We start from the raw sequence: 16787 nt of genomic DNA, 5'->3' as shown, positions 1-16787 counted from the left end.
ATATATTTCGCTATAACGTTTATCTAGGCACCTACGTAAGGATGTCTAAAGTAGGGTCTATTAGTATTTCCTATAATTAAATCATAAATACACAAATAGCATTACCTTACTATACTATTAGCTACTAATCCCTTAGGTTAATAAATTTTAGAAGGTGGTGTTTTTAATTGCTTTATATATTTCCAAGCGTCTATCCTTCCCCCTTACTATATATTTGAGATTTAAACATATTTAAGGATTTATTAAGAACTACATTAGTGGCGTCTTCTTATATAGCAATACCGACTTAAGCCTTAAGTACTATTCTTAACCTTCACCAATCCCTACTCCGTAATACCAATAGTGGCTCTATATTCTATTAGTATCTAAAGTATAGCTAGAAGCGAGGCAATTCTCGCCCTATAGAAACCCTTTACTTCCCCTCCTACTAGTTAGTAACCTCTACATATATATTTATAGCACACTTGCCTTTAATTTAGGCTTTAGTGCGTCTGAGACAAGCAGCTACCGGTCTTTATCACCCGCAGCACCGGTATTAGTTAGGTATTAATGCCTATAGAATAAGCCTTCACAATTTACACTGTAATCTGCGCCTCGCTATTAATACAGCACTAAAGAAGTTAGTTTTAGGCCAATTAAGTCTTCTATACACTTAAACAGACCCCTAAAAATCGCATACCCTATCTAATAAAGACCTCGTTTACATTATCTACCTCATAATAACGGCTACGTTACTACTAACTGCGCTTAACTTTTAGGCAAGTAACTATACACTAAAACCTCCCTCTATCCGCTAATAAGTTGTTTTCTATAAGCATTCTATAACCTCTTATCTCCCTTTAAACAATTTTTCTAGCTAGTTAAAGCTCACCTCGCGTTATAAACCAGCCGTACATTTTAGACATAAGCCCTAATACTATATCTTACCTCGTACTTAACTATTCTTACTTTTTAACCGTCTCTATTTCTAATACCGACTTTAAACTCTACAAATATCCTAGATAAGATTTAGCGGTAAAGGATGCTTTAGAAGAAGATAAGTATAACGTTAACATTTACCTAAGAGTGTTAGATTTTTTTAGGCACTTTATAGTTTCTAGCCCTCATATCTATAAGGATTTTAGTTATTACCCATTAGGACATTATATAGGAGTTATCCTTCCATAAGCTAAGCTAGAACATTTTATAGAGAGTACTACAATAACTAAAGCCTATATTATAGGTGTAGGTTATATATATGGAACATTTTACATAAACAGCGAGCTCTACTTATAGCTTCTGTATATAAACAAACTATAAATAAATATAAGTTTTTACTAAACCCTAAACATTTCTTTTACTACTTAACTTTTAACATTTACATCCGCTAGGATCTAGCCTTGTTTAAAAATTATAGAACTAACGTTATAACTATTTAAATTTGTTGTTGCGAACTTTAATCCTAATATGCTACCTATAGACCAAACTTACTTATAGTTTAGAGAGACCGCTAAAAACAACCTATATAAATTTGACTACATTAAAACTGTTTGGGTTTTTTTAGTTCTATAACCTTTCTAAAACTAATGCGGAACCAGATATAACTAGAGGCCAAAAGGTAGTGCTAGCTAGAATTATTACTCGTTCCCAAGAATGTAAAACATTAGACTATTATATTATAGCGCCTTTTAGAACCAAAATATGCGGTGATTTCTATATAGCCGATTTACTTATTCCAAAATTATACTGTTTAAAACTTAATAAAGCGGATACTACATACCGTAAATATAAGGCTCGCTACGCAACTAAGTATCTCTATTTAATAAATCTATAGATAGATTCTACTAGACAAATTTTAATAAGAGTTAGTCTACTACACTATACCTATAAATAGATAAGGGCAGATATACGTTATAGGTTATAGTAGTATAAGAAGAATTTATAGCTTCTATTTACAGCGTAGCGTTTATCTTCAATACATATAATAGTCCTTAGTGTTTTTATTTATATTTAATATTCAATATCAATACAAAAAGTATTAATATTTAGTATATTAAATATTAAATATTTTATAATAAATATAGCAGTATTATTCTATTTTACCTATTTCCTACCTCTTTCCTATATCTCTACCTATACTATACCCTTAATTTATCTATATAACTATATAAAGGATAGGTAAAAGACGGGAGAGAGGTAGAGGGAGGGGGGGAGGAGGGTAGGTATAGTGTCTAACCACCTATATACGGATCCTACTATTACGTACTTTGATTTTATATAGAGGCTTAGCTTAATATTCAATATTTAATAAAATATTAATATAAGTCGGCGGTTTAATATCAATATTAATACGCTCTTATATTAATATTAAATATAAATAAAAACATTAATAGTCCTACTTAATCCTCTTATACCACTTATAGAGAGTATTACTTACCGACCCTAATTATCTTTCTAGTTTACACCTCCCTAAGCAATCTTAGGTGCAAAAGGCAGTAATATATAAACCCATCCACTCCTAGTATAATTAATATTATTGCTTAATAAAGGTAAAAAATAGCGGGAGTAGTTTAGGTATAGGACTCCGACCTATAGTTCTAAAGTTTTTGGATATTATACTTGTCTATTATTATATAAGCGCGATATTTACGGCAAGCATAGTAGTAAGAGGAGCGATAGGCTCTACGCCTACTATACCCTTTATAAGTTATATTTAAGAGTTATTAACCAAAGCGGAGAAGACAATCAAAATCTTCATAACTATTTTTTAAGTTAGCATTAGTGTTGTTATTATCTAGCATCCTATTAAGTGTTATTGGGAAGCTAAGTAGGTAAGGTATAGCTTAAATCTAGGGTTTAGTAAACAAGGATAATTAGTAGTTAGTACTAGCCGCTATAATTCCTCTATTATAGTTTGTCCTTTACTCTATATAATATTAAATATTAAATATTAATTGTAGATATAACTAAATATTCTAAAGCACTAATCTAGCCTTAGCTATAAAGAGAATCAGAATCAGAGCCGGAGCTATTAACTTTAATACTAAATATATTAATTTCTTCGCTAGCTTATTGCCTACTGCTATCTAAACTATTTAGAGACCCTTCTATATCTAAAAATAGCTATAGCTTATTTATTCTGTCTTCCTCTAATAGCGGCTTCCTTATATTAGGATGCAGCTAGCGTATCCTTAATTTTTTAAATACCTTCCTCTTCCTTATATAAGCTTGCGTTAGAATCTCTACCTAAGCCTCTCCCTATCGCTTATTACTTATTTCAACTATCTCTAATTTAGTTAACCAGTTAACAAGCGGCATTTTATTAGTATAAGGGTTTTTAGTCTTTTCCTTATAGACCTTAGTTCTAATATAGGTATCTAGCTTTCGCTTACTAGTATTATAGGATTATAGGACCTATATATATAGGCTAAGCTTCTTAATAATATTAATTCGTTTTCTTTTACCACTCCCGTTATTTATATACACCTTATACCATTTCTTATTAAACTTAGAGTATTTCTCTTCTATACTCTAAAGTTTATCAACACCTTCTAGCGCAAGTTAATAGCTACTAATTACTTAGTAAAATAGATAGTTTTCTATGCCCGCATTAACAATAAAGCGACTTCACTGTTTATTTTCGTAAGGTCTTATAGCCTCTAGAATGCCAAATTCTATTCTTCCGTCCTTATATAAAGGCATCTTAATATAATCGTCGTTTAATTAAGAGTCTAGATTATTAAGGTCTATATTAAGGTCTATATTAGACTCTACAGATTTAAGTATCTCTAGTATATATTCTAAAACAGTAGGGGCTATAGCTAATAGCCTTATAGTAGGAGGGACTATAGTTAATTGCCTCGTAGCGGGCTCTAGGGCGCCCTGTCTGGGTAAGACGCTTTTAGCTTTCTTTCCATTAGGTCTAAATAGTTTAGCAAATCCTACCCTCTTAGTAGTAGAACCGCTCTTTACAGGTAATTTAGTAAAGCCCTCTTCTTTAGAAACAAATAGTAGTTTATTAATATTACTTTCATTAGTAGAACTGCTAACTTTAGCTTAACTTACCGCCTTAATAGGGGAGCTACTCTTCGTAGGTCGTTTAGCAGAGCTTACTTTAGCATTACTTACTTTAAAAGTAGGGTTAATACCTATAAAGAGTTTAGCAGAGCTTATTACATTATTAGTAGCAGAGCCAATCTTTATAGATAGCCTAGCACCACTAGCGCTGCTTAATTATTTAGCTAAATCACCCTCTATAGAGTTTAGCAGCCTTAAGCTCTCTTAAGCTATAGCGTCTATAGAGAGTACTAGCTTCTTTCTAGGAATCCAAATACTTACACCATTAATACCTCCTAATAATAGTATCGCTTTAATCCTAAGTATAAGTGCGTCTCTCTTCTATTCTTAAACGTCTTTATTAGGTATCTCTAAGATACTGAGAATTTCTTTTATAAATTAAATTGGTATTTTATAATTAATTAAAACTAGGTTAAGCTCTTTATTAACTCTTATAAGCTCTATATTTTTCTATTTAGCTTCTTTAATTATATTCCTTAAAGATATATCTCTTACTACGGACTTCTTTTAGCGGGCTAAGTCGAAAAATTCCTATACTTATAGTCCGACATCGTTCCATACCGCCATTTACTTAGGTATTAGGCCTCTTAGGGCCTCTAAATAGGCTAAATAGGCAGTAGTAGCATTTAGCGATTCATTAATTAACTACTTAATTTTAATTTTAATGTGGCTTAGCGTTATTAACTTATAATTAATGCCTACTTTCTTTAGTAACTTAATAAACACAACTAACCCCTCCGTAAGTTTTTTAATGTTTTCCTCTCTTATAACTATTCCCTCCTTAAAAGTGTTAATTTTATTAAGCTAGTTTTTAAACACTTAAATATTGTCCAGTATTATTTTTTAAGGGAAATACTAATGGCGGTCTAGTCACTTAAATTTCTTTTTTAATTCCGCAAACTTATCCCAAACTTCCCGTTAAAACTCTTTTACTATATCCTTATTATCCCCATTTAATGTTTAATTCTTTATTGCAGCCTTTTTAGCTTTTAGGTATTTTATATTAAACTTAAAAAAGATAGCTTAAGCTAGCTTAGAATTATAATTGCGGTTAAACCTCTTAATTTCTGCATCTAGTTTATTTATTATGTTTTTATAGGTTAACAGAATGCCTATATCCCACCACCATCTAATAAAGGAAAAGGCTTTGCGATATACTTTTCTTATCTCTTCCGGTACCTCACTAAGTCCTTTTTCTTAAGCTTACGACATTTACACTACCTCTTTAAGCTAAAGTGCTACCCTATCCTTATCTAGGGAGTAGTATTTTTTAATTGGTTTCTAAACCCCAACCTTTTTTATTTTAATGTCGTCTTCATTATCTAAGGCATTTTTCTCTATTTCATTATCCAAGATAACTTATTCTGTCTTCTCTTCCTCCTTAAAGTCGTTATTTACCGCTAAAGCTTTAGGTCGCCGATAATCCAAATATATTCTAAACGGCCTAGCGGTATTCTCTAATTTTAATTTCGAGTTCATTCCTAATAGCGCTAGGTTTAGAGACGTTAGGCTTAATAGCTTAGAGTTAGTAGGTAGAAGACTTAGGTATAGTATATCGTCGATTTATAATAAACCTTAATACTTAATCGCTAATCTATTAGTCTAAACGTCCGCTATTATAAGTATTCTTCCGTGCTAGTTAGTAATATTAAAGTTAGGTTAAACAATTAAGAGTAGATAATTAAGCGCAGCTCAAATTAGTAATATTAAAGTTAGGTTAAATAATTAAGAGTAGATAATTAAGCGTAGCTCAAATTATATAGTTAAAAGGAGGTTAGTTTAGATAATTAAGGGCGAGTTAAGATCTTTTATAGAACCTCTATAACTACCATTCCTATTTATAGTAAAAAAAATTTCTATTTTTTAGTTTTATTTTTAATATTTCTATTTTTTAAATTATACTTTATTAAATACGTTACTAAATTACTTATTTAAGGATTTTATTCTAATATCTTATATAAATATCTATTAAAGCTATTATCCACCTATTAGATTAAAGCATTATATAGCCATTTATTGTTTCCACTCTTATCATTACTACTTTAATTCAGTATGCCATTTCACTAAAGGGTGCCAAAGCAGCATTATTTTATAACTTATTAATCTATTAAATAAGCAGTATAATAGGCGGGCGATCTTTAGGAATCGTAGCAGGTATATAGAGTTCCTTAGCCAGCAAACTTCTACTACTTGCGAAACCTACTGCTTATATAACTGTTAGAGACCGTAGGAATTTATCTTTTTCCCTAAATACGCTTAACGCCACAGTTGGGACAATATTAAGATTTAATTTTCTTAGCCTTAACTATACCTTAACGCAAAGCCGTTTTAGAGACCCTTATTAAAGTAATAGTCAGTTTCATATAGGTTTTAATTAATTTAATCCAGTAAATATAAGTGGGAAATTCCTAGTTAATTATAAGGTAAAAACACACGTCCCGTAATAGTTCTACTATACTTAAACCATTAAGAAATCTTATTACTATGCTAGTATAGTATTTAGCTTAAATGCTAGTAGAGCTAAGGAGAAATTTATATAAAACGCTTTGGGGTTTACTTTAAGAAGTTAAGCCCTATTATCCTCTGTAATAGCATACCCTCTCCCTTAAATTAAATAGAACTCAACAACTTAGATTATATTAACTCAGCCAACAAACACAGAAGCTATAGTTTGGCGATTAACGCTAATATCGTCCGCTATTTTCCCCCTAATTGCGAATAACGTAGGAATTTACCTAAACGGCTATAGTAGATATATAGGGGTATTTCTAGAACTTTTTATAGTCTAGGTAGATATAATATAGGGGTAAATAGAACTCGTTTTAAGAGGAATTGTTAATCTAAATCGGATTTCCTTACTACTATCTTACTGTCTTTAATGCCTAGTGCCCTATATCTCACTATCTGTTTCTATTACCTATTTTATCTCAGTTACCTATAATATTTGTCTTAGTTACCTAGATTTACCTTATATATATAGAGAGCTTCTAGAGCCCTCTTTAATAAAATAGAGTTCTTATTCCTAATTATCCGTTTAATAGAAATTAATTTTAGCCCCTATCTATAAGTTAGTTATAAGTAGAGTAAAGAATAATATTACTTTAACTATTTTAAAGATTAAATTTAAAAACTAATTTAACTATATTATAACTAATTCCAAAAAATCTACTAATATACTATAAATACACCGCCTCTAGAATTTCTTTAGAAGAGTTAATAGGCTAGCAAGTTATAGGTAGTACTGGTATTCCTACCTAAGTAAAGTTTCCTTTATAATTTACTATAACTTAAGCGCTTTTACTATCCATTTAAAAGGCCTTATAATCGCCTACTCTACTAGAAATCTCTAATAGCGCGAATAATGTGGCCTCCGCACTAATATATTGCCTTAATTTAAAGGGTTAGCTATAGCTTCTAAATAATAAGTTAGAGATTCTTACTATTAAATAGCGGCTATTCTATTTAGCGTATTTAGAGGAATTCTAAGCTAGGCCATTTAATCGCCTACGCAGTTATATAGTCGGGCTATAGCCGAAATTAGGAGAAAAGTTAAGTTCTAAAAACTTAACATAGCTTTATATATAGCATTTTAAGAGTTTAATAACCTAAGGAGATTTAGCGTTATAGAATAGGACTTATAAGGGCATAACTTATTAAAATATAAGCTCTTGACCTGCTTACGCCTCTAGGATTAGGTCTATAAGGCTAGGTAAAGATTAATTAAAGGGGATTAACTACGCTAAAGCAAACGCAAAGCAGATAAAGGAGAGGATTAACGTCTTTATTATAGGATTAGATCTTATTGCTAGTTTAGCTTAACTAGCTAGGTAGGCGCTGGCAGCCTATTATATAGGGTATTATTAGCGTTTTAGGAATTCGTTTTAAGATTTAAGATTATAATTTTATAAAGTAGGAAATCTAAATAAGAAAATAGAAAGTATTCTAAATAATAAATACTGTTTTAGTAATCTTAACTTAGTATATAACCCCTATAGGTTTCGTAATAAAGCGCTTCCTCTAATAAGATATAATGCGGCGCTAAAAATAGGAAAGATCTATAAATTTAGGTCGCTGAATTTTAGCTAAGCCGTAAATGGGAAATATATTAAGTAGGGTATTCTAGGAGATCTAACGAATTTAAGATTGTATTATTTTTACCTTAGTATATATTATCCATACTTAAATCTAGAAATATTACGATATTAGCCCGCCAAAATTAATTCTACTAATAATTAAAAACTATTAAGGCCCTTATCCCTTATCTTTTATCCTTTATAGTACCTAGTAATATAAGCTAAAACTTAATTACGCTCTATAGATATATATATTCTACCTAAATTATTAAAGAATACTATAGATTTTGGGTATATATATTACTAAATAGATTAGATAGGTAAAAGAATAGACCTAATACTTATAGATTATTATTTAGTGAATTTTATAATCTCCGCTATCTGTTTATATTTCCTAATCTACTATCTAAATTATCTACGAGTCTCTAGGCACCTATGACTAGATAAGCCGAGAATTAAAGTACTATCGGCATGAAAACTCACCTAATACCGCCGATTCCCATCTAATAATTGTGAATTAATTTACCTACCCCTTTTAACTTAGAAACTAAAACCTAGGTATTAGACCAGTTTACTTTCCAAAATATAATATCGCAAGGGTCGCGGTATAGTCCGTCATTTGGAATTATAGGATCGTATAACTTAGCTATATCTTTAAGTAACTTCCTAAAGCACCTCTCTATAAGCTAGCGAAACTTAATTATACTAGGCTCCCACTTAATAAAATAGGATTCCTTTCCGCTATTGCGTTGGAAATCCTTTACCCTCTTTATAGGCTATAGTATATTATGCTTAAAGCATCTTATAGCCTTATTGTTATATATTTCGCTATTTTAGGCGCCTAATAATTCTAGTAGGTCTTACCTGGGTCGTTAATAAAGGCTAATCTTAGGTTAACTTTACAAATAGGACTTTATAGCAATAATACTAACTTAGGATTTTTAATAGCAATTATGTTATATATAAGAACTGTATAAGTTAGTAGAGGTATATTTTTATTAGATGTATATTATAAGGTATATTATAAGCATAAAAGGCGACTAGTAGGGGTTAGTAATTAAATTAAAGTCGTAACTAATAAGAGCAAGAGCTAATAAGTAACTATTAAAGCAGGCCATAGGCCAAAAACAGGAAACTTGTTTTTAAATTAAGTTATTTTAATACCGTTTTAGACTAAAAGTATAGTTAGCTAGGTATTAAGCGCCTAGTTAGTTTAGCGCCTTCCAGATAATTTTAAGAAACTAATTCCTATAATTTAAATGCTAATAACTTAAACTTTAACTCTAGAGGAAGCCAGATATCTAAATTAAGCAGAACACTTGCTATTATGCTCTAATATAGTTTATAGGATAATTTCGCTTCTAGCCGCCTAGTAGCTAAGGCTTTACTAATATACGCACGAAATATTATATAGTAAGCAACTTAGTAATTACCTTGCCAGAATAAATAAATTACTATAGTTTATCTATTTTTCGCTTTGCTAGAATAGAAGGAAGAGGCTTTTTAAGTATTAAGTAATCTACCCGGCCAAATAGAGCGTAAAGTTACTGCGAATTAATTAGATCTTTAAGATATATAGGAAATCCGCTTATTAACCTAGGCATACTTATAATCCCTCTAATAAAGATCGCAATACTTTTACTTAAGGTATCAACTATAAATTACACGCGTTATTTAAATAGGGGATAACCCTTTAGTACTTTTAATATATAAGCTATTGGATAACTATAAATAAGGAACTAAGATAATGTAGTAATAAGCTAAGAGTATAAGTATTAACGCCTACTAGGAGGGAGATTAAGTTGGTAAAATATATAACTAACGCACTTATAACGGCCGTTAATATACTAAAAGAGATATTTAAGCTTAAAGTAGAACATTGCAGCGTATATTAAGTCTATAATAGTAGGAATTATAGAACTTAATTTTATATATTCCGTAGTTTAGCTTTTTAATTCTCCTACTATAGATAGGTTATTAAGTAGAGGTTTAGGTCCTTAAAGATAAAGATTAAGACAATAATATCTACTATAGTACTATACTAGGATAGTATAAATAAACCTCTTTTAAGCTTCCTCGCTGTCTAGACTCCGCATAAAACTTTTAAAGAGTTTTAGGTAAAATTAATCTATAACTAAAGATTAAGTGCTAGCAGCTATTAGCATAGAGGTTATACCGGTCCCTAATAAGAGAGTAAAGTTAGGCTCGCCCTTTTTAGGCTATAGGAATAGACTTTCCAATTAGGTAATAACAATTAGATTATTATTTTAAAGGCCCCCATCCTAAAAAGTACTAAGGTTTTTTACTACTTTAGGTTTAAAGAACCTTTCTAATTTAGTATTAAATTATAGGATATATAATAGATTAGCTAACTAGGGTGCAGTAGAAGTACAACATGCCCTAAAATGCATTAGCTTAATTCTAAATATCCCCTAAACTAAACGTACGCTTTACTAATAGATATATTATGCTGTAAATAATTAGCCTAGATTAAACTATACCCTATATAATTAGGACGCTACTGCATTAAATTAAAAAAGTACTTTACTTACCAATCTCCTTAGGTCGCTTACCCTTATTATAATTGCAAAACAAATAAGGCTATAACTCCTTAGCAGTTATCATTGTTACTATAACTCTAGTATTATTTATTAGTAGATTAAACATCTTTAGATAGGATCCAAAAGCGGCCTCAAAGCCTAATTTGATGGCGGTAAGGCTATACTAGCCATCTTAGGCGTAGCTTAACATTATCTTTTATAACCTAGTAAGTAAAGTAGATCTAAATTTTCGCCGCTTAAAGGTCTTACTTACTACATCCTCAAATCTCTATAACGACTCGGCTGCGCTCCACCCTAAGAGACCTATCCCTATAGCGGTCATCCTACCTAAATACTAGATTAACTTAAGTTCTTATTAATAATATTTCATTTTTATGTACCCGCAGAAGTGCTATAGATAAGGTTAAAATATTCTCGCAGTAAATATCTAAAGTTAGATAGTGCCTGCTTAATATATATTAAAAAGATAAGGAATATAACTCCCCTTATACCTCCGCCGTCTATACTCAAAATACAGATACTAGTACTAGGTGGCATAAATTAAAAATCAGACGCTCTATAAGGTAAGGCATAAAGGACACAAAACAAAAGATAATAGCTGTATTTCGTTAAGGATAATCGTCTTCTATATATTTTAATATATATATTATAGAGTACATAACCGCAGTCTAATACCTTTTTAGGCATTCGCATTAGATAACAGAAGCAAGACTTATAGTTTCTAAACTCTACTACTTAGGGCCAAAGCCTTGCGATATTTTATGTGTAAATCTAGGATATAGTTAATAAAGAGTTTAATTAGAGTATTTAAAACATAGACTGGAAATTATCTAGAACCGCTAATAAAAATTTCGTGTAAATACTTATATCTATAGCATAGTCCTACATTACAGAGATATAAGCGTTTGAGAAATGCTTTAAGAAGATAAAAGTAGGAAGAAAGTCTATAATTAGCATCAGTTAGTTAGCTAGATTTAGGGCGGGAGTTATATAATAAGAACCCAGGGGATAGCTTAATAGGATTAACGCTAATACTACTAATAGGGTAATAAAGTGCTATAGCTATGCCTAAGACGGTATATACTTAATAAGATCTCTAAGGCACGCCGAGAACCCCTCGTTTAAGAAGCTATAAGGTTATACTACTTAGACAAATAAAAATAGGGCGGTAATAGTAAAGTAGAAGTGCTCTAAAGCCAAGCTTAATAAAGCCTTAAAATGCTTAAAACGGAATTTAACTTAAGTGGATTGGCGTAAGACGCGTGCTTCTTTTAATATAAAAAGAATTCGCTTTCGGAACGCGTATAAACGTTTCGCTAGGCTTATAGACGAATTTAGTCTAAGGATATAGATACTATAAAAATAAGCCTTTAGATCTATATTTACGTCTTTAGCTTTACTATATTACTTAAAGTTCTGCATTATTTCGGTTATTAAAGCTAGAGACTTTAATTCAGCAATATTTTTATTAAAGGTTAGTAAGGATATATTAAATACTAGTAGAATATAGGGGAGCACGGGGAGATCGGAACTTAGAGATTTAACAGCTTACTAAGCTATAAGCTTAGATACCTCCCTTAGTCCGCCTAGATCCGTAACAAAATAGCAGACTATATTAGAGAAAGGTAAGAGTACTTAATCACATAATAACAAGCCAAGCATTTTGCGACGTTTTAAAGGCTGCTACTAAGAGATTTTTCTTATTACTATCTCCCTACTGCTATAGGAAAGAAGCAACTATAATAAAGAATAGTTTTAAAGTTCGCAATTAATAAAAAGGATTAGTGAGGTATCTTTATAGGTTTTAGGGTCTTCCTAAAGGTAGATTTAATTATACGTATTAGCTAGAAATTTTCTATCTATAGTATTTCCTAGTAGGTATTACAGAACCGCAGACTTTGTTTTTTTACTAACTAGCGTAATAAATAATAGGCTCTAATACTGGCTCTCTTCTAGTATTAAGGACTTAAAAGCTTATCAGTGCTTAGTAATAGCACCTTTGCTTTTAAAATTAATAGTTATTTAAGGAATTTTCGCCATTAATAAAAGCGGATAAAACAGAGGAGTGGAGCTTAGGGAATCCTCTAAATATTTGTTTATATATATATATTTAAATATTTATAGTTTCCTAAAAATTTAATTCTACTTTATACCGCCTAATACAGCTTTATAGTCTATAAGATAGTGCAATTAGAATACTAAATTAAAATTTTTATTTTAATATTTGGTTCTAACTAATATTTCTTATAAAAAAGCTTTAAGTCTCCTATATTAGTATTAAGGTCTTAGCACAAGTAATGGCTCTTCCTATAACTATAGATAACTTTAAGCTGTCTATACTTAAGGCGCGGAACTACCTAGGTATAGCAAAAATAAAACTTAGGGCACTTAATTTCGACTATCCTCTTATACGTAAAAAACATTGGTTACCATCCAAAAAGAATGTCCGCCGCCTTAGAAATATATTTAAAAGAGTAGGTTATAAAAGGCTAGAAAAAGAAAATTTCATTAATGCTATTATAGATAATGCGGCCCTTATCTTATTACTAGCCTTTTTAGGTCTTAATAAACAACATTTTCGTTAACTTTAGGAGGGTAACTCGATACCGTTTATTAGCCTAAGGAGTGTAGACTGCCTTAGAGGCTTATATTATATTAAAGCTGCTAAAGAATTTTTAGACAATAATAACCAGTAATAGATAGTAAGGCTCTTCTCTAAAGATAAGCGCGTTTACTTAAGTATCTTACTATTCTAGCTAAGAATCTATTATAGATCTCCCATAAATAGTCCTTATAAGGATAATTAAAGAATACTTAAATAAATAGAAACCGTTAAATGGGGAAGTATTTCGTAAAATATAATACTATTATCTCAAGAATGACACGAAATCAGAAAATAGATAGTGGGCCCTATTAGATAGGTCCAAACCAAATAATCTAAAACAACTTCTTAAGAATTCCCACTTTGCGATAGTATTTAATGCCCTAGTAGAAATGCAAGGCCTATAGAAACCAATTCAGATCGGAGCGCTACATAGATTCTTAACGCTTAAGTGTAATAAGGTATATTATTCTCCACTTACTTATAGAGAGTGCTAGCTAAATAAACTAGGAACTGCTTTATAGACTTAACCATATCTCTAAAATTTAGAAGAAGATTATTAGCTATAGTAATATAGATTTACCCCTATTAGNAGTANATATAGACACNGTTCGGAATCTANAACTACTTATACTAGCTATCTTAAAAGCTAATATANATNGTATTACNNCGCTAATAGAGTCNNGGAAGATTTTNCTAGCTATTTTAGACNAGTTAATAANAGACCTTATTTTACAGAACATTTCTTTAGTAGATTATTTAATTCCTTTATTAAGAACCTTTTTTAAGAACCTTAAATACCTAGAACCTTATTATATTATACTAAAGCATTTAATTAGCAATAAAATAAAATAAATAATTTATTAGAGCCTTAAAGCTTACTATTATTGTCCTAAAAACTTAATTATACTATTCTTAAAGACGAGCTAGTAGTGCTGCTTAAAGCGTAGATTTATAGAAGACCGATGGCTTCGCTATACACTGTTATAGGCGTTTTATCTTTGTAATTTCCTATATATAACTTAATATACTCCCTAAAAAGAAATTAAAAAAGAAAAGCCTATTATTAGGGAGCTAAGTCTAGCTCTATATTAAAACCTTAACTATCTATCTATTACTTAAGGCTTTTAGATTCCTATAGCTCTTACGCTTAAGTTATAAGATCTTAAAAGAGAACTTATTATCTAACTATTACAAAAAGCTAATCCTTAATTAAAGTCCATAAATAAGTAAAAAGTTACGGCTATTACCTTAGTTTTTAAGTAGTTAAAAAATCAGGATAACTGTATTTAATTACCACACTTTACTAGTTCTAAACCCCTCCCCACTAATAAAAGGTATGGAAGGCCCTTTAACGATAATTATAAAAAGGATAATAATTGCCTTTTCATCCCATATATTTATGGGAGTAAGGTTCGTCCTAATGCCAATATTATACCCTTTTTTATAAAACGTGACTTCTTTATAACCTTTTTCGGATTTAAGTCATTTAAGGTATACCCAACCCCCTTTTTTATATATAAACTTAACTAATTAAAAAAAGGATGCATATTTTACTTTAGAAACTTGGTTACTATTAATCTAAAATACTATACTAATATAGAGTCCTACTAATGCGTATAACTATACCTATTACCACTTAGTTAAAGAACTGCAAATTAAAATAAACTAATTAAATTTACAAATTAAAGAGTTAGAAGATAGTAAAACAAGTTTAAAAACTACTAGGAAGTTAATAGCTTCCACTTCTATAATAACAGAGAATTAATTAGCGAAGGCAAAATCTCAAATTAGGGATCTTAAGAAAGAGTACTCTCTAGTTAGTAATAAGCTAGAAGAGATAACAGCTCAAAGTATATCATTTAAGATTTCTAAAAAGAGGCTAAAATCCCAGTTTATGTAATAGCAGTTAACACTTAATACGGCCGTAGCTAAGAAGAAATATCTTTAAAGCGTAATAGTAGAAAATAAATATTAACAGGACTCTATAGAAGGCAATAGGAAGGATACCTAAATTAAGTAATTATAATATAATCTAGAGGCCTAAATAGCTATAGTCTTAGAGCTAAATAACGGCCTAAAAAAATTAAAGGATATTTAAGAAGAAATGCGGAATAAGTTATAAATAAAAGAAAGAGATTATAAAGCGCTCTAACAATATATAGAGAAGGCAAGAATTAAAATAAAAGAAAAAAGTATAAAGTTAATAGAAGTATCTAATGCTTTAAAGAATAAAACTGCTACTTTAACTTAACGTTTAAAGGTAATATAGATAGAGATAAAATAAGTTATGGAAGAAAATAATAACTTATATTATGCACTGTAATTAGCTAGGCCTAAAAAGAAAAAAGTAGTTTAAGAGGTAGTATTATAGGCCCAATCTAAGCATCTAAAAGCTCTTAAGTTATTAGAGCAAGTACGTTAATAGCAAGAGAATAAAAGACTGCGTTAAGCATTAGAGTTGGCTAAGTCTAAAAAGGAAAAAGCAGTTTAAGAGGCGGTAGATTAGCTAAAATTATAGGCCCAATCTGAGCATCTAAAAGCTCTTAAGTTATTAGAGTAAGTACGCTAATAGTAAGAAGAGGAAAGACTGCATTAAGCATTAGAGTTAGCCAAGTCTTAAAAGGAAAAAGTAGTTTAAGAGGCGGTGGATTAGCTAATAACATAAGCCCAATCTAAGTATCTTTAGGTCCTTAAATCGTTAGAAGAAGAGCACAAGTATTAATAAGAGCAGTTAAAATAGATAGTAAAGACTAAGCATAAACGCCGATAACGTAAATTATAGAACTAGGCCGATTAAAGTATGGCGGTATATTAAGGCTAAGCAAAACATACATTTTCTGCGGCGAAGATAAAGATTGTGGGCCTTAAATATAATATGCAACTTAAAGATAACTTTATTAACCAAGGTTTTTAAAAATTAAAAGAGCTTAAGGAGTATAAAAAGGAGCTAGATTTGGGCTTTATTATTAAAGTAGATATATTTAGTAACCTTCGGATTATTATAATTTAATTAGATAAGAATAGTGGCTTTTAAAGAGTAGAGTTCGCGTATAAGCCAACTTAGGCGCTTAAGGGCTTTAGATCCTTTCTAACTAAGTAAGTAGCGCAATATAAAAAGATATTCTAGAGAATAATAAAGTTTCTAGCTCCTAACCTTACCGTTATAACGTTTTATAACCCTAAATATCTTTTAGAGGTATGTAAAAGATATAAGCATTGCTATATGGGCACTAAAGAAGATATTAATACTTTTGCAAACTAATATAGGAGTATATTTACTATAGACAGCAATACTAGGCTTCTTAGAAGGTCTAGGTTAGGGAGAAAACGATTATATAATAGATCTAAGGACGTATTACTCTTAAAGAGGCAACTCTGTTTTAATAGGAGGTTTATATAGTAGGAGATGCCCTTACTTTAGTATATGCCTATAACTATTTTAATAGAAATAGAGCGTCTTCCTAAAATATTACTTTAGCTAGTGCCTTCTAT

The 16787-nt window shown here is 30.4% G+C and overlaps 2 protein-coding genes across 2 annotated transcripts; both read left to right on the top strand.

Moving 5' to 3' along the window:
• Positions 1-6245: 6245 nt before the first annotated feature.
• On the top strand, positions 6246-6401 carry K441DRAFT_541574 (uncharacterized protein; the record flags this gene model as incomplete). Its single annotated transcript, XM_067642654.1, has 1 exon — positions 6246-6401. A coding segment is annotated over one exon (156 nt), but the record flags the coding sequence as incomplete, so codon positions are not given.
• Positions 6402-12987: 6586 nt separating this feature from the next.
• On the top strand, positions 12988-13275 carry K441DRAFT_541517 (uncharacterized protein; the record flags this gene model as incomplete). The annotated part of the gene is made up of 1 exon (XM_067642651.1): positions 12988-13275. The coding sequence occupies one exon, from the start codon at positions 12988-12990 to the stop codon at positions 13273-13275; it is 288 nt and encodes a 95-aa protein (XP_067508603.1).
• Positions 13276-16787: the final 3512 nt, after the last annotated feature.

The sequence above is a fragment of the Cenococcum geophilum genome (assembly GCF_001692895.1).
Source record: "Cenococcum geophilum 1.58 unplaced genomic scaffold K441scaffold_5, whole genome shotgun sequence".
Classification (NCBI taxonomy): domain Eukaryota; kingdom Fungi; phylum Ascomycota; class Dothideomycetes; order Gloniales; family Gloniaceae; genus Cenococcum; species Cenococcum geophilum.
The sequence above is the reverse complement of the archived record's forward strand: the minus strand, read 5'-3'. Positions and strand labels throughout refer to the sequence as shown.